This window comes from Zosterops lateralis, assembly GCF_965231275.1.
Source record: "Zosterops lateralis genome assembly, chromosome: 2".
NCBI lineage: Eukaryota > Metazoa > Chordata > Aves > Passeriformes > Zosteropidae > Zosterops > Zosterops lateralis.
Genome location: NC_139763.1, coordinates 60,697,947 through 60,722,683, shown reverse-complemented (window position 1 = coordinate 60,722,683; position 24,737 = coordinate 60,697,947). Strand labels below are relative to the sequence as shown.

General features: G+C 36.5%; 1 protein-coding gene across 1 annotated transcript in view; it reads left to right on the top strand.

Moving 5' to 3' along the window:
• The window catches only part of VWA8 (von Willebrand factor A domain containing 8), a 177,731-nt gene that overhangs the window by 93,827 nt on the left and 59,167 nt on the right, over window positions 1-24,737 (top strand). Inside the window, exons 24-29 of the mRNA XM_083854746.1 lie at window positions 889-1,008; window positions 2,901-3,106; window positions 11,123-11,274; window positions 20,097-20,202; window positions 21,104-21,242; window positions 22,926-23,128. Of these exons, the coding sequence (XP_083710872.1) occupies window positions 889-1,008; window positions 2,901-3,106; window positions 11,123-11,274; window positions 20,097-20,202; window positions 21,104-21,242; window positions 22,926-23,128 (926 nt within the window). The remainder of the gene's footprint in view (window positions 1-888; window positions 1,009-2,900; window positions 3,107-11,122; window positions 11,275-20,096; window positions 20,203-21,103; window positions 21,243-22,925; window positions 23,129-24,737) is intronic.

Sequence of the window (24,737 nt, the reverse complement as noted above, 5' to 3'; positions counted from 1 at the left end):
ATGAGAGTATCTGTAATTTGATGGAATTTAATTCATCTGAGTTTCAGGAAATTAATTTTTTTCATTATTTTTCAAATAAAGACCATATTTGATGGTCTCTCTTGATGGTATTAGACACCATACTTTAGGCAATTAGTTTCATTTTAGCAATATTGGTAATAATGTTTGGGTGTAACAGTCATTCAAAATTCACATGGCACACCTGAATTTTACTTGTCCTTATGAACTCCAGGTGGGCTTATTCTAAAATATTTTGCTAGCCAGTCCTAGTTATTGCTGTAGTTTTTTAGAGGCAGGTAAAGGATTCCCAAACACCATGTACCATTGGAATCATGCTGAAAGGGAACAAGGTTATGAATGGGACCAGCCTGAGTAGTTTTGGAGAACCAGAGTCTTCACATGTGCTAAATAATGCATGTCTGTCTTCTCACAAACTTTTGTAGTAACCCAGGAGGAACTTCGGTCCTGTCTTCCCAGATCAAATAATGTCAGACCTATATAAAAATCACATTTTATTCACCATTAGCTTCACTATTTTAGTGAAATTAAATACAAAGGGGACAGGCAGTCTGCACCCTGAGAACAGTGGATGCATTTTTATGTTTTTTCAATTAAACCCTTTGGCTAGATTTTTTTGTGAAACAAACTATGAAACTTGAAAATGAAACCTAGGAAACTCTGTGGAATGACATATAAGAAGCTATTGAGCCTTTTTTTTTCCCCTAACTGTTCTTCCAATTCTAAGAATGTAATTTAATTAGAGGAATTTTTCTTCTAATTCTAAGAATGCTTCACCTAATCTATTTATGTTCATTCATGCAGTATTGCAAAGCTTAATACAAGCTTTGTATTAATACAAGCAAGTAATACATTTTTTTTCTTTTCCAGATCATGCTCATGCAGAAGGGAGAGAAAATGTAATAGCTATTCATCCTGATTTTAGAATGATAGTTCTAGCAAACAGGCCTGGATTTCCTTTCCTGGGTCATGACTTTTTTGGTACATTAGGTAAGTGATTCATATTAATTTATGAGCTTTAATAGACTTGACTTATATAATATCTGTCTTTATTAATTAGATTTCATGAGGAGAAGGGGCTCTTATGCATATTGATACTTTATTTCACATAAGACACTATCATGTACATTTATGTATCTTAATAAAAGTGCCCAAACTTACCTTGAAGGGAAAAGCTGTATGTAATCATCTCTGTTAAAATTATTTTGTTTTATGGGATATAGATGGACATTACAGACAGAAGGTTATGGGAAGTCCTTGTTAATGACTGTATAGAGTATACAAATACAGCAAACAAATCAACTGTAAGCCTGACACCTGACATATCCCTCAACTGCTCACTGTTTTTTTTCCCATATCAAGCCACAGCTCAGGTGCTGTCCTGTTTGGTATAAGAGATGGTAGCTTGATGGATGGTTCTTTTCTTTCAGCAGTAAAGGCTACTGTTATTTTTTGCTGCTAGCACTGTGCTACCTGCTTCATAATCCTTTCATTTGATTCTCCATGTATATAGCCATGTATGATAGCCTTAGTAAAATACATATATTTGACAAGATACTGAATTAATCTCAGTGTTAGGTAAGGCTGTCCAAATATCATATCAACAATTTTCATATCAACAGAAGCCTTATTTTGTAAAGCTCCTGGTAGGTCCCAGAAATTCTGTGTGTCAACAAAGATTCCCTAGAGCTTCATCTCACAGCAAAAGCAGGAAATTAAATTGCGTAAGGGAAAGTGATGAAGCATTGGCCCTTATAGTCCAATGCTAGTTCAGTGGGCCTCTGGCAAGGTTTTGGCATTGTTGCTACATGATGGCTGTGAACTGAATACCCTCCAGACTCCACTGACTGTATTATCTATGTTAGCTTGGCCATTGATGTGCAGGAGCCTAATTTATGTGGTTTTGCCTGTTAACTTTGGCCATAATGCTCATTCTGCAAGAAGTGACATACTCAAAAAAGCAGGTGCAAACCCAATTCCATATTACCTTGTAGTTCTTTAGTTTTGGGATGAGTCTGCTGAATGGATATTCTCTGCCTGAAACTCATTGGCTCTAAATTTCAGTAAGTTATGTTGCCCCAAGAGAATTTATTGTAGTGTATTTATTTTTCATAGCCTAAATTCCTTCCTTACATGGACCCTTTAAACAAAACCGATCATCCCAGTGTTTACTGCTTTTGATCCACATGGCAGAGATGTGGTTGAGATTTTGGGGTTTTTTATTGATACTGTTTTTCCAGCTTAAGGTCTCTTCTGCTTTTAATTCCAGTTCTTTTTCTGCCAATCTGATCATGCTTCTTTGAAGTTTTGTACAACTGTTCAGAGAATTTGTATGAATAAATTTGATGTATAGGTTATATGATTGAGATCAATATAATACCAATGTATGGAAAGAATATCTTGCCAAATTTCTTACCATACTTCAAGACAGGCAGGGAGAAAAGATAAGATAAATTCAGTATTTCCTCTAGAGCTCTTAATTGGGTTTGTTTAGGGCCTTCCTGCATTTCAAGATTTCCCTGCATTCTATGGTGTTCTGAAGGGGTTCACAAATAGATTCCATTCAACCAGTTATGTTCTCTTAGAGTCTTTTTTCTCTTATTTTTTCCTGCATTCATTTGACTTGTGTTTTTTCTTGACAGTAATTTCTCCCTCATGATATCAACTTCATTAAAATGACAGGAGAGATCTCTGTGTTTCCAGAAGCCTCTTGTTCTTCATAGCTTGTACTTCACATTTTTCACAGTTTTAGCATCTTGGTACTCATTATTCTTTTGAGTCATATCTTTTCTATTAAAGGTGCAGTATTAAATTTAAAGGGGCTGTTGTGATGCGACTTCTGTATAAATGACTAAACTTTGTACTTTTCTTTTTTTTTGTAGGGGACATCTTTAGTTGCCATGCTGTTGATAATCCCAAGCCACAGTCAGAACTGGCAATGCTTAAACAATATGGTCCCAATGTTCCAGAGGCAATTCTGCAGAAACTGGTAGCTGCTTTTGGAGAGCTCAGGAGCTTAGCTGACCAAGGAATTATTAACTACCCCTATTCAACCAGAGAAGTTGTGAACATTGTAAAACATTTACAGGTACAGTATATCAGATTTATTGAAAATTTGAGTTAATCAATACTAATTTTTTAATGCCTGAAGGTTTTAGAACAAAGATGCTATTATTGTTCATGCATTTTTATTTAATTCTTATGAAACATTTTACATTTTCAAAGAAGCATAATATTCAGATGTTCAGACAGTCAGAGGGTAAGGATCACAGATGTGCATGAGCAGATATTTTTTCTGCATATTTATTTATGGATAGAAATAAACCCTGTAAGTCTCTTTTTCAACTGCGTTAGAAAAAAATTGCATACTGTGAATACAGTGTGCAATGTTCATACTAGCCCTCATTTTAAAATTCCTTATTCAAGCTATAGTACTTCCAGGACAGTGCAACTGTTCATTTTATTCTGCTGTAAATTTTGTGGATTTAATCCTTTCCTGTGAAACAACAATTCCTGCTGCATAACAATAACACATCCATAGTGGATTTTTTTCTAAGGAAAATAGATGGATAACAGCTCACCAAGGCAATATGTAGGATTCACAATTACTTCCTACATACATTTAACTGTAAAATTATGAATTCTCATTTAATGATGATCTGTTGTTTAAATATTACAGTAAAGTCTGACTTCTGTCTTTATAAATTGAAGGGCTTTTTTTGCTTGAAGTATTTGAAATATAAAGTGTCCTAATACTCTTTGAAATAGCAGTGCTTTTATTTTGTTCTGTTCATAATCCTAAAGTTGGTAATTTGTTAATTTATAGACCATTTCTTGAATTATTGAATCCTAGATTTTAAAAAAAGGTGGAAATTAGTTTAAATAATACAATTCAAATATAATTTCTCACAAATTTTGACCTACTGCTCCTTTGTTTTATACTGCATAGTATAGCAGGGTTACATGATAGTTTCGTGTTTGTGGTCATGAACATATTCACACACTTCAGTCATATACACAGACATTTTGATCCTGCAGGTTGGAATTACTACTTTTAAAAACGCTCATCTAGGTTTCTGGAGAGGATAGATTTTTGTGCTTTGTGGTCTCTAGAGTGCAAGAAGATCTCAAGACAAACTGGCACTACTATGATATCAATAACACAAAGGAAAAATAATGCTCTGTAACTTTGTACTAAGGGTTAAGAAGATTCAGACCTAAAGGCTGAGGAATCCTGGTGAACAGACAAGCAAAGCAGTCCATTAGGATCTATTACCAGCTGATAGGTATTTGTATACCAAGTTGATAAAACATGTAAATTGTGATTTCTAAAATCACAGTTACATTCAAAATGAGAGTGGAAAAATTATAGACTTGAGGAATATTTGCTGTGCTGCTGAGAAGCTAATCTTTTAGGGTGTTTGTTAAATGAACTCCTTTTTGTCTTCATACCTTTCTGCTTTTTCTACCTTCCTTCCAAGCTTCTTTCCTTCATCATCTATCTCCAAGTGACCTGAAGTTGTACTGAGTTCTGTTGGTAACCAGTGCAGAAACATGAGACTTAATTCTTGTTTTATCTGAGTGTGAACAGCATCTAATTGAAGATTAAAAGAGCTGCATTGCTAATTGTCTTAAGGGCTCTTACTGTCTGCTTCTGTCTCCTTCACTTAAGCAGATTAGTACGGTCACTTCAACCTGGACATTGGGTGCAGTTCCCATCTGCTAAGTTTTCACCTCTTTCAAAGTGTGAATATCCAAATACATCTCCAACATGCATCTTTGACTTGTTTTGTAACATTTATTTTCAAGATCCCAGTCTTCTAGCAAGAACACTTGTAACTTGTTTTTCAATCTGAATAATAAAAAAAACTGGGAGTAGCCAAATGTAAACAATGAATATAAACATAATGGTTATTCCAAAGAAAGAAACTTTTAGGTCTTCAGGTAGAGAAGAAAGAGGAAGGAGGGAAATGAGTCAATAAAATTTCTGGTCCTTAGGAAGGAAGGAGGGAAGTTAGTCATGTTGTTAAACAATTTCCCTTACAGCAGTTCCACAGCCCTGCTTTCTTTGTACTATTGTGTTGATTTCTTTCACATAACTTTGGAATTTTTTGTGTAAAAAAAGTTGGATGTTTTGGAGGAAAAAATTGCTTTTGATTACTGCTGTCTGAGAGCACATCTGAGCATCAGGACTAGCCAGTTAAAAATATACTGATTGCTATGGTATCAGCATATTGTTAGGCTAATCTCTGACTGACTTATTGTGATCTTCCGCACTTAGGATACACATAGTGCAGTTACAAGATTATCCTCCCTTAAAGATTATGCAAGTAGGGAAACTGTAGTAATTTAGTTGTAGCTTAGACACTGTGCTCTGAGCTAGGTTGCCTCTATACTAGCTTTTTCCTAGGGAAAGGGTTTTTTTGGTGATGTTTGAAATGCCAAACTATTTTGAAGACCCAAAAGTACAGGCATAGGAAGAGTTGTCTAATGCAGGTACCTAACTTGATTGCTGCAACTTTTTCTCCTCCCATACTGTATTGGGAATTTGGATCTCACAGCTCTAGTTGGCAGGTGACCTGGATACAGCCTTTTTGTCTTGCTCGCCTCCAGTTTTCAGACCGTCAATGTCAAAAGTCTTTATGTTAATAGAAGCTTATGAGTAAGCTCAGAAGCTCTGCCCTTACTCTGTTGGATTACCATAAGGTGCCTGCAAACAGGGTATGCTATGACTGCTTCTCTGCAATCTAATATGCTGTTTTTCATGAGACCTTGGTAGATGTTAATCAGTAAAGCCACATTAGTCTAGATAAAATGGCAATAGCTTTTTTAATAACTCTTTTTTTAGTTTTGGAAAGCTTAGATTTTTTTTTTCTTATAGGTCATCTTTCTTGTTTATATCTGAGATTGCTTCCTAATAGTAGGCAATAGTTATAAGAGTTTGAGCTGTAAATGCCTAAGAAACCTTCTAGACGTGAAGTCTATTTATCATGAGGTTTGAAGGCCTCTTCAGTAAGCTTTTGTGGTAAGATAGTGTGCTTTTTGGGGTTTGTTGGTTGGTTAGTTGGTTGTTGGGTTTTTTGTTATGTTTTTGTTTGGTTGGTTGGTTTTTGGGGGGGAGGGTTAGGGTTTTTTTTAAATGTTCAGCCTAACCTCAAAAGGAAACTAGTCTTATCAAATAACCTTCTCATTAGGCTTATCAATAATCTTCTCGTTTCGCTGCCTAATAACCTTTTACCCTTTTGGCCAGTCACAATGGATCTCATTTATCAATTTTCAAAGATAATTAAGTTTCTGCTGGTTTAATCAAAATCAGTGGCTATGTGACAGAGAGGAACTGATTGAAATTGCAGGGGGTGAATTCAGCTGTTTCATTTGGCAGTAGATGATGCCCACTAAACACACGAGTACAGATTAATCCATTAGTATGTCTGTCACTCAGGATGAGCCATAGACATGGTGCTTCTGGCCCTGCTGAAGGGCAACTGAGGAGGCACAGAGAGAGCTGGCAACATTCAGTAAAAGGGCATCAGGGGTGGATGCAGGGGGAAACCAAGAGCACAGGAGAATGAGCAGGTAGGCAGAGATTTGGTAGAGTGTGTAGGGTGGGTCTTTGAGATGGTGCTGGCAGGATGGAAAATAGTCAGATATCTGAAAGACACCAAGATACACAGGGAAGTAAGTGTTAGGGAGAACACAAGGTCGAAGTCTAAAACAAAAAGACTGGACTCATTACAGACTGAATACCAGATAATTTATCACTTTCTTTTCAGGGCAGCAGTAGAAGTATAGTAGACCTCGATGGGTATAGCATATTTGAATTAAGATTCTTGATTTCTACTAGAAAATACAATTTTGCTCATAGATTTTACACAGACTGTAGCAATACATATCCTCATGGAATGTTAGATCCATAAAAATATGGCTTTTTCACCAAGTCAAATTCTCTATCAAATAAAACATACAATATATAAATAAAAATATAAAATTGTTGAAGGCAAAAAACTATGTTACTGTTTTAAGAAATAGCTAAGAATTTAAGTTTTGAAAATAACCTAAGGTACACACAGAAGTGTTACTTGTAAGAGGAAGAATCAGTGAATGACAACCGGACAGACTGATAAGAGATCAATATTTTCTGTAGTAATCTCATTTTAAAAATCAATAGAAACCATTTTTTTTTTAATGTTCAATTTAAACCCCAAACATTCAACCTCTTTTGCATTTTCTTGTCTTTTTCTTTTTTTCCCTTAAAGTGAGCTGTCATTTCCTTTCTTCAGTAAGCAGTTGTCCAAGCAGGTATTAAAGAGGGATTGGATTTGTTCTGGTTGAAACAGGACGGTTGTGATTTTTTTTAATTACTGAAGTAGAGGACCTTTGTACAAGTGGCTTGTGTTCCCAGAAGCCATCTGCTGTACCTCAGAAAATTTTTTATGAAGTCCTACTGACACAAGAGGCATGGAACTATTGTGGCAGTTCATTGCAGAAGAGTGTATTGATGTCAGAATAACTTCTGCAATGGTTCAGAAAACTGTGGACGTATTGGAGACTTCTAAGTGAAACTGGATATTACTTGAAGTACTTGACCAAGGTTTCTGCAGTACCTAGTGCAGGTGAAAGCATAGTTCATGAGTGAGTTAGATAGCTTGGTGCCAGTGTGTTGGTTGTGTTTTGCACTGAGAAGAACAGAGAAAATGCGGTATTCATCATATAAATGTTGATTTAGAATGATGCCTACTTTTGACTCCAAGGTATAGAAGTTAGCACTGTCACTACTAAACATTGTCACAAACTTTTGAATTTACCTTACGTGTGAAATGTTTATACAGTGTTTAATTAGAATAGCAGATGGGAGAATGGGTTTAGTACCTGTTTCATTCAGTAAGAACTGGACATTGTAAAGAGGATGGCACAGGCTGTAGACCACTTTAATATTATCCCACAATAACTTGTATTGTGTTAAGCTGCAATGATGCTGAACTTCTAATTAGGTCCCTCATAGACAGGTTTAAAAAGCAGAACATAGCTTAACATGCTTTTATAAAAACACTAGTACTAAAATACTCTGTGCCATGTACACCACAGATAAAAAAAGGTTTGTGCAAGCTTAATTTAGCAGTGGTATTCTATTCTATCACAGTGACTAGCTAATTTTAGTATTACTCATGTCACATGTATTTTATTATGGATATCAGATATTTATAATGTTGGTTAATGCTGATATTTGATTAAGAGTACAGGTCAAAAAAATTCTGAAGATCTTCTGTTTTCTTGTGTTTGTTTTTTAAATCAGGATTCAGATATCTGTATTTCTAACACATTTATAAACCTCTCTGACACTTAAATCTGTTTTTCAAGTTCTCTGTACCAGCCTAACTCACTAATGGGGAAAAAACCAGTTGACTAAAGCTTCCTCAAATACCTCTTCACAAGTTTATGTTCATCACTGTAAATGTGCCATACTGAGATGGAAGCATCTAGGTCCTTGAAAGATCTAGTATTTGAATGAAAGGCCTGTGGAGAAAGAGTGAGACGTTTTTAAATAGAAAGATTCTCACTCCTATCTCTTGCCAAAAAAAAGGATTAAATAAATCAGTAAAGTTCTAGAATATATAGCAAATTGATAATTATTTTGCTCCATTTGCATCTGTGGTGGACTATCCCTAGCTGGATGCCAGGTGCCCACCAAATCTGTTCTGTCACTCCCCTCCTCAGCTGGGAAGAGAAAATATAATGAAACACCTATAGATCAAGATAGGGGCAGGGAGATCAGTCACCAATTACTGTCACAGGCAAAACAGACTTCACTTGAGGGAATTAGTTTAATTTATAGTAAATCAAATCAGAGGAGGAAGATGAGAAATAAACACAGATCTTAAAACACCCTCCCCCTACTCCTCCCTTATTCCCAAGTTCAACTTCACTCCTGCCTTTCTCTACCTCCTCCCTTCAGCAGCACAAGAAGATGGGGAAAGGGGGCTGTGATCAGTTCTTCACACATTGTCTCTGCCACCACCTTCTTCTCGGGGGAGGACTCCTCTCTGTCTTCCTCTGCTCCGGCGTGGGGTCTGTCCCATAGGAGACAGTCCTCCATGAGCTTCTCTATTGTGAGTCCTCCCCACTGGCTGCAGTTTGCAGGAACTGCTCCAGCCTGAGGCCCTTCCACAGGGTCAAAAATTCTGCCAGCAAACCTGCTCCAGTGTGGGCTCCTCTCCCCATAGGGCCACAGGTCCTGTCAGGAGCCTGCTACAGTGTGGGCTGCCCACAGCCAGAGATCACAGCCTCCTTTTGGCATATACCTACTCCAGCTTGAGGTCCTCCACCTCAGTTGCTTTCTTAATCAATGACATCGGTTTCTCTGAGTGGTTTTGTGATGTTAAATTATTTTTTCTTATTTTAACTTATAGAATCCTGGAATAGTTTTTTCTAGTTCTAACCCTGCTGCTGTGGAAAGGGACACCTTCCACTAGACTAGGGTACTCAAAGCCCCATCCAACCTGTACTTGAGCACTTCAGGAGCAGGACATCCGCAACTTCTTTGGGCCACCTATGCCAGTGACTCACCACCCTGGTAGTGATTAATTTCTTCCTAATACCTGATCTAAATCTGCCCTTTTTTTGTTTAAAGCCATTCACCCTTGTCCTATCACGATGTGCCTTTCCAGTCCCTCTCCATTTCTCCTATAACACCTTTTAGGTACTGGGAGATGTTTTAAGGTCTCCTTAGAGTTTTTCTTCAGGCTGAGTAACTCTCTCAGCCTGTCTTCACAGTAGGGGTGCTTCAGCAGTCATGGACTCAATCCAGCAGCTCCATGTCTTTCTTATGTTGGGACTGCCAGAGCTGGATGCAACACTGCAGGTGGGGTCTCACCAGTACAGAGTAGAGGGGCAGAATCCCCTCCCTCGCCCTGTGCTGCTTTCAGTGCAGCCCAGGACATGTTTGGCTTTCTGGGCTGCAAGTGCACATTGCCAGGTCATGTCCAACTTCTCACCTTCCAGCACTCCCAAGTCCTTGTCAGAGCTGCTCTCGATCTGTTCATCCCCCAGCCTATGCTGATACCAGTGGTTGCCTCAACCCAGGTGCAGGACCATGCACGTGGCATTGCTGAACCTCATGAAATTCCTGTGGCCCCACTTCTCCATCTCCAGACAGCTCCCTCCAGACAGCATTCCATCCCACAAGCATGTTAGCTGTATCAGTCGGCTTGGTATTGTCTGCAAATTTTCTGAAAGTGCACTCAACCCCATGGCGTCATTGATAAGGATAATAAATAATATAATATAAATATAATATAAACAAATAACATAATATAATATAATATAAATAATAATTCCTGGTCTCAGTACAGACCCCCAAGGTCTGTACTGACCATTTGTCACACATCTCCCTCAGGACCTTGAGCCATTGACCACTACCCTCTGGATGCAACCATCCAACCATTTTATTCCCCATCCAGAATAACCAGTCCAGCATAGTAATAAACTTTAATTTCTGTTGAAGATACTAATGAAAGTCTGATATATTTGGGGTTTTTAAATATACATAGCACATTGCAACTAATATTTTTCCCTAAGAAAAGAAAGTTTGTGAATCTTAAGTGAATTTCTGTGTCTACTCAAATCCATCATGACCTAAAATAATTTTTGTTAACCAAGCAGTGTATTATCTGCTTCTCTACATTCAACATTATTCAACATAAGAGTCAGAATTCTTAAATTAATTATATGGGTGAATTATATGAATGTGTGTCTTTGTGTCAGATCTTCATGGTTTACAGGAAGCAAATTTTAAAAATACAGGCTAGTATTAATTCTTCAATGATTACACCATCTTCTTATGTGTATAGTGAAAGTAATTCTTTAAACCATTAATGGTGTTTTATGTTAAAAAATTGTCACATGCTTCTTTTTGTTTAAATCAAGTTTAGTGTCAGTAATTTCATTCTGACTTGAAATGATGTCCTGGAAATGAAAAGTAAAGATTACTTCAGCTTGTCTGTCAATCAAAGTTACTGTTACAATGGTTCATTTTAGAAGTACATCATGATATGCTGTAACTTCATAGATAGTCACTAAGAGAAATTTGGTGTCTGTTTCTTTACAGAAATTTCCATCTGAAGGACTCGCGAGCGTTGTTCGAAATGTATTTGACTTTGACTCCTACAACAATGAAATGCGTGAAATTTTATACAACACTTTGCACAAATATGGGATACCTATTGGAGCAAAACCGACCAATGTACAGCTGGCCAAGGAGTAAGAATAACATGATATATATTACGAAGACATGTTTCTCATGATCACTTTTTATAGTGTGTTATCTTGCTGCTAATTGATTTAAAAACAGCCTGGAATTCTTGGAAGTCAATCCTCCACTGGTTCAAATCTATTATAACCTTCCAAATAAGTTATAACAATATAAATTACTTCATGATCAAGTATTTGCTTCTTATTAATATTAAATCTATAATGTCCATGTACATATTAATAGCTTGTAAAGTAAACAGGTATACCTTAATAAAGGGAAATACTTGTTTCTTCTCCTGTGTTTTTAATTGAATTGCAATACACTTCTGTCCTGTTACTTATCACCTAAGTCTGCAGAAAAAAAAGTTATCTTCAGTGGTAGTTCAGTTTTGTCTTTGATGCTCACAGAGGGCTCTACAAAAGTATTTCTCCTGAATGGAGCAGTGCATATAAGCTCCAAGAACAACTTTTGTATGTGTCTTTAAATCACTGTTGTTAATTATATTACTAGTTGATATATTGCACCATATACTTTTGCAGAGGTTAGGATCAAAACAGTTACATTGTGTAGTAATGTCCTCCCGTCTTCAAGCCACCCCCCCACTCTCTGAAGGGGTCTTACCAGAAAACTGGAGATACTTTTTACAAGGGCCTTTATTGGCAGGACAAGGGAGAATGGCGTTAAACTGAAAGAGGATATGTTTAGATCAGATATTAGGAAGAAATTCTTTACTGTGAGAGTGGTAAGACACTGGAACAGGTTGCTCAGAGAAGTTGTGGATGCCCCCTCGCTGCAAGTGTTGAAGGCCACGTTGAACAGGGCTTTGAGCAACTTGGTTTAATGGAAGGTGTCCCATCCCATGGCAGGGGGTTGGAACCAGATGATCTTTAAAGTCCTTTACAACCATAACTATTCTATGATTCTGTGAAACAAATGTAATACATTCTTCCAAAATTCACAGAAAACAGGCTTAAATAAATCATATTAAAAAAGCAATTAGGAAACTTAGTCTGTCTTGAGCTCTAATACGTAATTTATTTATGAAGAAACAAATATTTCCCTTTCATGGAGAAAGCTTTATGGATATATGGAAAATTAAGTTGCCACATGACATACATACTTTAAATTTGATAAGGAGGGACTGATTTTTATGGCATGATATATTGATAGTGATTCTGTTGTGAATGAGTGAGCATTGGAACAAATTGCCCAGAGAGGTTGTGGAGTGTCTCTTGCTGGAAATATTCAAGAACCTTTGGATGCAACCCTGTGCCACGCGCTCTAGGGTGACCCTGCTTGAGCAGGGAGGTTGGAGCAGATGACTGCTGTGGTCCTTTCCAGCCTTACATGTTCTGTGGTGTTAAGTGTCCATGTGTAGGTTTCTCCTGCTGCAGCACCACTGCTATCATATCTAACATCCTACATATAATTATTAAAAAAGATTGGCAGAGTGGTGCCTATGGTGTACCTTTTAATCTTGATGACGGAACTATTACATGCCTGGGGAACCAGTATTTGAGCAATGACAAAGCCTGTCAAATTGACAGAACACACTTGAAACTCTTGCCGTGATTTCTTTGCTGAATATTACATGGTAATTTCTATTTTAAAGAATTACGATGTTTGTCATAGTTTTTGAGAAATGTGCTCTTTGTATAATTTTAGAAGCATTAGATGTGGGAGAGGACTCTTTAGTAATGAGACATCAGAGGTTTAGGAAGCATAAGAGAAAGATTGTTGTAATTGGAGACTGCTCAGTCTAGAAGTGAGAAGATAAAAGAAAAATGTAATTATATTGAATTAAAGATAATCACCTGAACATTTTGAATTCATCACTGAGGTTTTCTAGGACAGGTTACACCATGGGTGACAGACTTACAAGATCCCCACAAGGTACTCGTCAAAAACTTCACTAGACAGGCAGCTGTAAGCACATAATTTGTACACTGAAGGCCCAGGGGAGGAGAAACTACAGGAGCAGTTCACACACAGCTGATAAAAGCATCTTTTTCTTAGATCTTAGCCCACTGTGTTGGGCTGAGCACCTGGCTTTGATGATCTAGCCATCTTGGTCTCAATCCCTCACTTGCATCCACTACAGTTATCATTTCAGGTTCTTAGTCCTCCATTGTAAGACAACCTTGGTTTTAGCTTGTAAGCCACACATAGATCACTTTGAATTACAGCCACATCTTTCAGGTTTAGGCACAGTTGATTCTGTCTTGAGGTTAAAGAACATTGAGATAATCTCTCCAAATCTGTTCCAACCCATATTGCAAGCTCCTGTGATGGACAGACACACTGAGGTAATTGGGTATATGTTGTTTGGACTGCTGCAGAAAGTGTACTGGAGTACTGACCTCTCTACTGTTTTCCGTGAATCAGAGAATAGGAAAATGGTGTTAATCTAGTCTGGCCCACTTCCTTCAGAAAAGATGCAGGTTATTCTAAAATCTTACCTCATTTGTTTTGTGATTCATGCCTGAAGACCTTCAGAGATGAAGTTCTCTAACCTCCCAAGGCAAGTCAGTTCTTGTTTCTAAATAGCCTCAGCACTAGAAAGTCACCTCTAAATCTTCCCCTTTTTTAAGACCTCTGGTTTTATTTTTCTTTTATGCTCCTTGTCTTCACTTGATGTGTGTCCATTATTAAGTATTGGGTGTGAAACTGGTCAAATTTGTTTTTGCTGGAGCCAAGTAAAGTAGTATGAGAGTACAGAATAGAAATGCATTGACATTTTAAAAGCCCAGTATGTTTGCATTACATGCAATATTTAACTCATTTCTGGTTTTCTAAACATAATCTCCACATCCTTTTTGCAAAACCCTCCATAGCTCTTAGCCCATCTTCACTTTATGTGATCAACTTTCTTCACATTTTGATTTTTTGTACTGTATTGAATTTCTTCAGATTGGTTTTATGACATGTCAAGATCACTATCTGTTTTAAGCTTGTTTTCCTACCTGTTTCTAGGCTCTCACAAGCTGGCAATCTGAAGGTGTGATTTCTGTGTTGTTCCAGCAACAACAGCATATCCCCACCACAGATGACTTCTGTGCCCTAGTCTTTTTTTGGTAGACTTTAAAGACTTACTAGCTATCATAAGAAATTGCTCAGCAGTTCTTTAAAGTAACATAAAAACTGGGATAATAGTCCAAACCAACTCTGTCTGAGGATGTTAGTCATACAACAGCAAAATTGTTGTATAAGAATATAAATCCTGTACAATTAAATTTTGTGATACAGAAACATTTCCAGAAGATTCTGGGATAGGAAAATAGTTACAGTGAAATGCTGATTCCTTTATACAGGTGGTCTTTGGCATGTCTTGGATCAAACAATTTGTGAATTCTTATTTTAATAAGCTTTGGAGAAGTCTGTCACCTATTACTGAATCGAAAAGAAAACTTGTATAAATCAGAATTATTTAAATTGCTGCTGCAGCATAACTGCTGTAAATGTGCGAAAAAAACCCCATGAGACACAGAAGCAACACACTAAAATGCAGGGTCTCAATAGAAGAATTATTTAGGTATGTATCCAGCTGAAATTGCTGAAATACAGGGAAAATTGAACAGGTGCTTGCAGTGACCCTTATGGAAATTTTAGATTAGACTCTGGAATTAATATACCTAGTCTTGGAAGGGAAGATTAGATTGTGTGTAATGACCATTTACAGAATGATTCTTTCAGTAGTTGTTTTTTCAAAAGAGAAATTAATTTGTTGATACTAATTTATTTATTAGCAAAATTAGCATCATATATCAGACCTGTAAAAGAATGCTTTACTTGGTCTTTTTACTTTCTTCAGTTGTCATTTTTTTCCCAGGTAGGATAATCATTCTTCAAGGCACTGACATGTTCAGTATTGTCAGGTGTTAAAATACTGTCTGCTGTGTCTCCTGGTACTGCCTGTCCACTAGTTTATAATTTTTATCAGTATTGTATGTAAAGCAGATGGATTGTCTATGATGCTTTGCCAAGACATAGTACGTAAAATTAATTATTCAGGGTACTAACTCATTATCTTTCTTTATGTGTACAATTACATTTTGCTTTTCCCATTGACATCTGTTATGTCATATTTTTCTGAATTCATGTTAATCTGCCATTTTCATGCATAGTTCAGACCATCTGCAATTTCTAGGTAAAACAGCATTTAATCCTAATTCTGACATTTATCGTTGATGAAATTGCCATTCCATATTTTTCCTCCTGTCACTATTCACTTCCAGGTGCTTCCTATAACTTCAATATTTGTTTTATATGAATTGGGTGTTTTATATGTAATGTAAATATGTAAATTTTAACAGCTTTGTTTTTCCCTTGAGACTGTTCTTTTGTGTGGCTTTTATTTTCCCCCGGGTAATCTGTAGTTAATTATTGGATATGTCTCATATCATACATATCTGTTGTCAACTCTGTGTGTTGAGGGGCCAGCTGAGGAAGGGGAATTTTCAGGGAACAGGAGTTTTAACATGCAACTGAATGTCTACTTCAGAATGTCTACTGAATGTATTCAAATCAAAATAGGTTTGGATAAATTATGGAGAACTGGTTGGCAAGGAATTTTCCGCATTTCAAGCTGTATCGTACTTAAGTCCAAAAAGATTATGTGGGATGGAAATCTTTTCAGCTAGATGGAGCACAGGCTGTTACTGGAGGCCTTGAATAATACATTCTGTGGCAGTACTGAGCTGGTTTACAAGATCATATATTAAGCAGCTTTGTTGTCTGTCGTAGTTCATGTCCACAGCTGTACTAATACGATGTCTGACAGTGAAGAATTTGTTTTCAGTGGAACTTCAGTTTTACAAGATTCCTGACCATCTTCTATTATGTTCTCTGAAAGCTAAACAAATAACTTCATAAAGCAGGTTCTGTTGACTTTTTGAACACAGTTCTTTGGTGATTTAGGTTTTTTGTTGTTTGATCATTTTTTTAAATATCCTAAAATGAATTTATCTTCTTAAATCAAAAATATAAAGTGGAAAGAAATTGTATTCTATAGGTGTCACTTTGAGAAGTTTTCTAGCAGCACAAAAGACCTACATTTCGGCAGATCATTTCTCCTTTGGCAGATGTGCATGCAGAAATTCAGGCTAAATAGTAATTTTTTGTAGAATTGCCCCATCAACTGTAGATCTTGTGCAATCACTTTTCTGAACAAAATATCTGTCTATATATACATTTCATGGACAGCAGTAACCATGTAGAAAACTGTGATCTAAAGTTAAGGGTGAATAAACATTAAAAAATTTTGAATTTTCCTTAAGCAACAGGTTTTGACACATCCATAATCAAAGAACTGATCAAGAATAATTCCTTAGAACTTATCCTTAAATCTTGGCTTTCTTACAAGAATAATGCCGTTTACCTGTAGTTTTTCTGTTCTGGAAACCCTTTCCAGCTTTTGAGGAAAGCAAAAATCACAAGTTGCTCTGTACACCCCAGCTTGGAGAGACCAATGAAGTTTTAGTACCATTCTTACCCAGCCGCTGCACTTTTTATACCTAACAGATTTCTTTGCTGTATAGATTTTTGCCAGTGTTGACTATTCCATTGTGTTCTCTCTTTTATGTAAATGCTGTTTGGTTAATTAATTTGAAATACAGCAAATGTGGCAGGAGCATCTAGTGAAGTTTTAACTAGTTCTGTCACTTCAAGGTATTTTCAAAATTTGCTTGTTATAAGTCCTGGGAAAAGAAGGTAATTTCTTTACTTCTATGTGTACCATATGTATTCACTAAGGGAAGGCTGTTAAGATGTATTCACATTTTCAGTGTGCATATATTGTTGCAGTCATTCTGCACCCTCACTCCCTCCTGAAAGTCGTTCAGGAAGCAGATTGATTGTAAGATGTTAATGCCACCAGCTTCTTCAATACTCTTAGACCAGATTTATATGAGAGAACAGTGAGACAGCAAAGGAAAAAAAAAAATTGTCAGATCCTGGAAGAATGAGATCCCCATTACTCGTGACAAAGAGCTTTATATTAGGAACTCTGCTTTCTGTTCTATTCTGAAATTCAGATCTGCATTTCCCTCCTCTTTGCTATTTATGATGACTTGTTCTGCTGCCTCAGAGAAACTAAATCGTTCAGGAAAAGGGAAGAGAACAAAACCTTAAAAATTTAGGAGAAAGTAGAAATCAGAAAGTAGAAATCAGAAATCTCTTTCCAGAGGGAAGAGAGGAACTATTAGCAAAGAAAATCTCCAGAAAGCTGAAACAGAGTGGAAATGCTTATTTGAGAATGCAGTCTGTAATTCTGTTGCTATAGAAAACAGGGTGTTTTGTTAGAGCTGGTTAACATATGTTTTGTTTTAAATTTTAATAGTTATTCATGATCATTAGTAGAGTTGTTGAATTCTAGGATGTTGTCCATGGGAGTAATGTGTAAGGAATTAAATCTAAAGTCCAAATCCTTGTGAGATCTGATGTTCCACTGAGCTAATGGGAAATAAGTATTGCTTATACTTATTATACACATATCAGAGGTTATGCTACTCAGAGTCATAGAGCAAAAAGAGGGTTTCTCCAGGGGTTTTTTTGCACATAAGACAACTTGTGGCTCAATACATAACATGCTTTGCCAACAAATAATTTAGGAACCTAAATGGAAGCCCGAAGTAAAATTCTAGTTCATAGACATCTAAACTGTCATTTAGTCTAGTGACTTAACTGTTCGCCTGCTTTTCTGGTTGCATGAATAAATGTATCTAAGAGTTTTGTATATGTGCAAATAGTGCATCATGAGTCTTTTTTCCTAATGGTGTTGAATGTTATCATTTGCCATGTAAAAACACAATCTCATGTACTTGGGGTTTTTTGTTGTTTTGTTTGTGTTTTTTTTTAATCTGGCTTAATTTTTCTTCTTCATTTGGGAAGAATTTTGGCTATATTAGCTAGGTGCAAGAATGGAAAAATGCAGAATGAAGTGAGGAAAAATGCAAAATTAATCACTCTGCAAACATTTATATCTATTGATATTTTTAGTCAGGCAACAAACAGGCAATAGAGACACTCTGCTTGTTCTTTGACTAAGAGACGGAATTAATGAGATACTCTTTCCTCATTACATGCCCCAATGGCACATTGTTGGCAGCTGACCATTTATTTATCTGTGAGCACCAATGATCTATAGCATCCAAACCATTTTCTGTTTGCAAAACAGTCTTTGGCTGTCTGACTGCCTTGGCAGATGGTCCAAATGCAGAATGGTTATGGAGGCTGAGTGAATGCCTGCAATTTCTGGCTTCTGGTTGCTTGAGGTTTGGTATCAATATACTATTAAGAAATCTTAAGACATCTTTCCTGAATGAGTAGCAAAGATTAAGGGATATCTGTATTCGTTTCCTGACTTTTCTCATAAGTTCTTAAGGGAAAAATAAAACAAAACTAAAATTCTCTAAGTTTTATATATAGTCCAAGTGATTTTTTTTGGGGGGGGGAGGGATCCCTTCTTATTCTGAAAATAATATAGAGGAAAAAATTAAACAAACCTCTAATATCTAAAAGTGCCAGGTTGGTTGGTGAGGAGAGGGGAAAATAATTGTAACAGTAAGAACAAGCATCATAAGATAGGACAGAAGAGATACTTTTAGATAGGACCAAGCAGATACTTATAACAAACAGTGTAAGAGAACTTCCTTAAAATAGACTTTGAAGATATTTATAGAAAGTGGGAGAAGGAATGTCTTCTATTCTCTTGCCAAGTCCTGTAGCTGTACAATAATGTGCAACAGCATGTTACACAGAATGCTGTTTTGATAGGAGCTCTCTTTAGGAGCAACTGGTCTCAAAGAAAAGAAGCCAAAAGTTATGCATTTGTTAGCCTGAAGGTATCCATGCCAATTAATGAAGTCAAAGTGCTTTCAGCAGCTGTAAATCAGAAAGAAAGAAAGAAAGAAAGAAAGAAAGAAAGAAAGAAAGAAAGAAAGGAAGGAAGGAAGGAAGGAAGGAAGGAAGGAAGGAAGGAAGGAAGGAAGGAAGGAAGGAAGGAAGGAAGGAAGGAAGGAAGGAAGGAAGGAAAAGAAAGAAAGAAAGAAAGAAAGAAAGAAAGAAAGAAAGAAAGAAAGAAAGAAAGAAAGAAAGAAAGAAAGAAAGAAAGAAAGAAAGAAAGAAAGAAAGAGAAATCGTGCTATTAGCTACATTATCACACATCAGCATTTTCTTTTCCTGTATAAATAAGTTTTACTATGGTCCACATATTTCTTCCTTGGATAAAAGATACAGAAATGAGGAAATTAAACCAAGGCAAACAAATGTGGCTTTTGGAGATGTCCCTGTCCTTTCTGTAGATTGTACTGGCCACAAGGCAATGGGATAGTCTCATGTCTGTATTCCTTTGCCTTTGTTCATGAGAGCAGTGGTAAAATAAACAAATGATTTGTAGAACTTTAATTGTGTGGTTGGTGAGCCACAGTGCTTACTGTGCTTTTTCTGCTGGTCTTTTAGAAGAGTGAGCTACTGATAGGAGTTCCTTTAAGGAGTGGTGTCACAACCTGCCTGATATGAAAAAAGCAAAGCAAGAGATGGTTTGGATATATCTCACATAATTCAGACTGGAAAACTTTTCCTTTTGAGGCCGTATTATATGCATTGCTTCTTCTTTTATGATACTGCTTAGATTGTGTCTGTGTTAGTAGTCCAGAAGGTTAAAATTTTTGTGATTTAAAAAAGAATTAAATATTTTAGCAAGGAAACACTTTCTGCAAGAGACTTTTCAGTTATATTTTGTTGGAAAAATGCAGTTGTCTAAATTATTTATTCCATATCACTTACTGGTTAATAAATGTAAAACTTCATTTGTTCCTACATTATTTGACAGACTGCCATTACCAGATCATAAGTTTATGGGCTACTGGAAAATCAATCAGCCAGGAAATGCAAGGAAAATGCTGTGTCCATCAGAAACTCAAAAAATAGATGTAAAGGTTTGTCTTTTAAAATATTTTTTTATTCATGTAATACTGGTTTTATGTATCGGTATGTGACGAATCTAAAATGTGATAAATTTTTTTATACAAGGCATGGTCCTTGTTTCTTGTTCTTGGAGTTTTTACACTGACTTGAAAAATTGCCATTTTTGTATACCTAGCCCTCACAGTGTAAGATGTGCTTGAAAATCAGTAAGCTTGGCTGGAAGTTCTTGAAAAGTATTTACAAGGATATTGAAAATACCTTATCTGAAAAAATGTTCTAGCTGTTTTGGATGTTTGGGGATGGCCAGTTACAGGCCCCAGATCTCAATTTTTGGCTAAGATCAGAGACTGAAAAGATAGCTGTTTTCTATATTGCCTGCAGCTGAAGTCTTACGGGTCTTTGGCACTTTGAACCTGAACCTTTGGTACAATTTGATCTGCAGCCGAAGTTTCTAAGTCCTTTTCAGCTCTGAGTTCTTGGCTTAACTTCAGTAATTATTACTCCTGTACTTCTAATGTGGTGTATGGCTGAGATTTAAACTTTATATAGTAAGAAATCGCCATACAATTTCTTTGGAACAGAAGTATTCTGGTATTTTTCTTGTATAAACTGTGTTTTATCAGTACATGATATCTCCTCATGCTACTAAGTGATAATGGGTTTCTAACCATTAAAAGACTAAAGAGGAGAGGCGCAAAGTTTCTATACCATAAAGGAAATGATCGTATGCACATTCAGAGTTTATAGAAAAGGCATTTCCTTTTCCCTTTAATTTGTTTAGTAATAAATAAAAAATCATATAGTAGCTTTTTATTGTTAAGAGTATTACAACATGAAGAAGACTTCTGTATTTTCATAAAGAATGTGGAGTGGAATGTTTTAGGCAACCCTCATGGTTTTTTTTTGTTTTAGGGCCCTGTGTACTTAAATATTCAAGGCTTTCCACTGGAACGACGTGAAGCCAGGTCCATCAGTTTCACAGAAGAACTTGCTTTTTGGACGCTGCCTTTAGATGAAATTAACTTAGTTTGTGATGTCACAGTAACAAAAGGTATAGTAAGAAGAGCTACTAACTTTTGTAATGATCTGCAATGTTACAAAGAGGTGAGATGTCCTGGAGATGAGGAAGGACTTGGCTGTTGACTTTGTAAGTGCTTGCCAATAGCCAGTGGCAGAATATCAAAGGGCAATATGAGGGATTTCAAATGTAGTAACAACACTCCTGTTCATTTACAGTAGTGTGTATTTCTAGACATGCTTGCAGTAGAGTATAGGAATAATACTAGGGACTGTAATATGGGAATTAAAAATACAGAGTATGTGAGTGAACTATAGGAATAACTTAACCTTTTTCGACTTTTTTTTAAATAGTAGGTGAAATACAAAAATAAACCACTGAAATCGGTGCACAATTCCACTGAGTCATAAGGATATGCATCTTTCTCAAACTAAGAGAAAGATGTGTAATTAAAGTAGATAGAACACAACCACAAAATTGCAAGTTTCTTAAATTTCTTAGTTCAACACTGCATTACATGACAAAAAGAAATCTTTGACTTTTCCTCTCTCAGTTCAGTTCTAATATAATTTTTTTTAACTTGGAGAGTGCTGTGCTTTTTTCCTCTGTTCTCATACTGATTCTTTCTCACTGTGCCAAACCCGCCTTAGTTAACTCTACAGCTTATGTCCCAGAAGGAATTGCACCATTGGAAATATTCATTAATGTTTTTAGGGTTCATCATTAAGCACATCTTGATGCCTTAAGTTTTTAACTTTTATATTTTTCAGATTCTCTACTGTTAGTATGTAACTCTGAACTCCATATAAAGTGTTAGTAAGCTCTCTTCACATTTTGGTCACACAAAACAATCCTTCCAGGCCTGAGAACCGAGGTCACCCTCACAGCCTCAGGCCCTAAAAAGTATGAGTGAAAGTAAACTGGGGGAATGTGACTTCATTACCTGAAGCTGTAATTGGACAATTAACCCCTGATATGCAAATAGGCCAGACATATCTGCCTGAAAAACTCGTGACTGTCATCCATTTTAGGTGTAGCTTCTTCGAGGCTCCTGCACTGCCCAGGGTGTATCTGTTAAAGGCCTTTAATAAATACCTACTTTATTCTCTAACTCTGTCTAGCCTCTGTAATAGGTAGCCATTCCAAGGCATGTCTATACATTATTAGGTATTACAAACAGATCTTTAATGATCAATACTGGAATGCTACTCTTTCTACTTGTGGTCCAATTTACAAATACTTTAGCAGATTTTCATTGAAATTAAACAGAAATTAGGTAGCTTTGTATTGGTTTCGAGAATTGTCTGAAATTATTCAGGAAGGTGGTTTATATGAAAAGTTCTGTACAATGTTTGCATTCAACCTGTGTTTAATTATTAAATACATTAATTTAAAGGGAGGACAGGATAGAGAAAGAAGAAGAAACAAGATTATAAACAAAATCAGACGACCATACTAGCAGCTGGCAGACACTACAATCATGCCTACATAAATATGTCTTGCACTACTTGTTTAGGGTTAATAGTGTTGTGGCAAGGTTCTGTCTGTTAACATTTAGTTAATATCAAGAGATAATTTCTCTTTATCTCTCTTGTCAACAGTGGTAATTTTTCAGTACTTTTTGCTGTATCATCTGCCAAGTTTATGACGTATTCTTTTCCAGAAGAGAAATACACCATGTCAGTAGCCTTTCATTATTTTGTTTTCTTATTTCAGAAGAGGAACATGAAAATATTCTTTACGTTACTACATGCAATCCTGTTTCCTTGTACTTCATGAACATTTCTAGTAAGACTGGATACTTTGTGGATCTTTATGACCTCTTCCCAAGAACAGTTGGAAGTGTCTGGCAACCTTTTGTGACTGCAGCACCACTGGGAAATCCACTTAAAGGTCAAGTGGTTCTACATGAAGAGGAGGTAAAAAAATTAAATTTCAGCTAAATATTTAGTCATGAGCAAAGTAGTATCATGGGAGTATGTCACTGGAGACACTACCTCTATAGACTGGACAAGGCTACCTCCTGCTGAACGTTCTCTTTTACTGTACTTGTAGCTTGGGAGTTGCCTTCAGCTTTAGTTTTCAAATGGAGATTTTCTTCTTTCACTCTTTAGCTGGACAACGTCCTCTTCTATTCTTGAGGCTGAGTTCTACTGCTTATCTTCTCTGACTGATAGAGGGAGATTGTGGCTTTATGGGAGAGAGGGGGAGAGTGGGTTATGTTCAGGAATCTCAGTCAAACAGCATATGTTTGCAAAGTACAGAGTAAAGTGTTTTATGTGAACTTAAGTTCTGCTCCAGTCTTGTACCCCTTTTACTTTCAGCTAGTATGTAAGAGACATTTTCTGAGTCACCGAGTAAAATGTTGCTTGTATTTGCTCCATATTTGTTTTGTGAATCTTTGTATTTCTTCTTCTGTAACCTGTGAAGTGTCAAGACTTAGAAGGAAGACTAGGTAAACCTTGCAATCAGCAATGTAAAATGAGAACCACTAACAATTTCAGTGTTGGTTTGACTTAAATGCTTTTTTAAAGACAACTATTGCATACTTTGCAGTTTCCCCCACTATCTGTGAGCTGATTGTAACATTTCTCATTCAAAACTTCTTTGCCTAGGAGTGGGAAGAGACAATAGTATAAACCAGGCAGCTGCTGTTCATTTTTTAACATTAATAATAGTTTATTACGCTACCTACCGGTTCATTGTGGTTTGACACGGGCCATTATTAAAACTGGTCATTATTGTTGGCTGGTTTTTCCTTTCTTTGGATTTCTTCTGTTGGTTTTTCAGTAGGTGAGAAATTTCAATCCAGAAGAACCTTTACTACACTGAGTTGGAGTGTTAATAGTTTTCAGTCATTTCAGGTATTTCTGCAATAGTGTTGTTCCAGGAATATTTGTCAAGTGTTGATGCCGTTTTCTGGTGTCAGATGCTGCAGTTAATCTCAGTGCCTTACGAGAAAAACAGTTCTTCTACCTTTGGTAGAACTGCCTATGCAGGTGCAGCTGCCTACTGGATACTTTCCAATGCAAACTGGAAACAATATTATTCTGAGGTTACCTGCTTGTTGAACAGCTATAGAAATATCATTTGGGCTATATTGAGGTGCACATAGCACTTTTTTTGGTTCTAAATAATTTTTTGCTTCCTTCAATGAAGTTGATGCAGGAAACTAAAACAGATGGCAGTCTGTCTTGTATCTAAGAATGTTTAGAACGTCTCACACTTTTTAATATAAAGCCTGCAATATTCTTTGCATTCCAAATCTCCAAAATTCCTACCGTTTTGTTTATAACCAAATCACAGTGGCATCTGGTGTCAGAAATGAAGGTTGTTCCATGAAGCTTTAGGTAGTTATCTCAGAGTCTGGTTTTGGCTGTCCTCATGGAATATGCCTTTTAGTGATGGTATGATAGATACATTTTTCAGACTCTGAAACAAAATTTGTTTTGCGGAGAGACTGTAGTAGTTCAATGCCCCTTAACGTATGACTTCAGTCACACTGTAACCTCATGTTTTACTCTGACA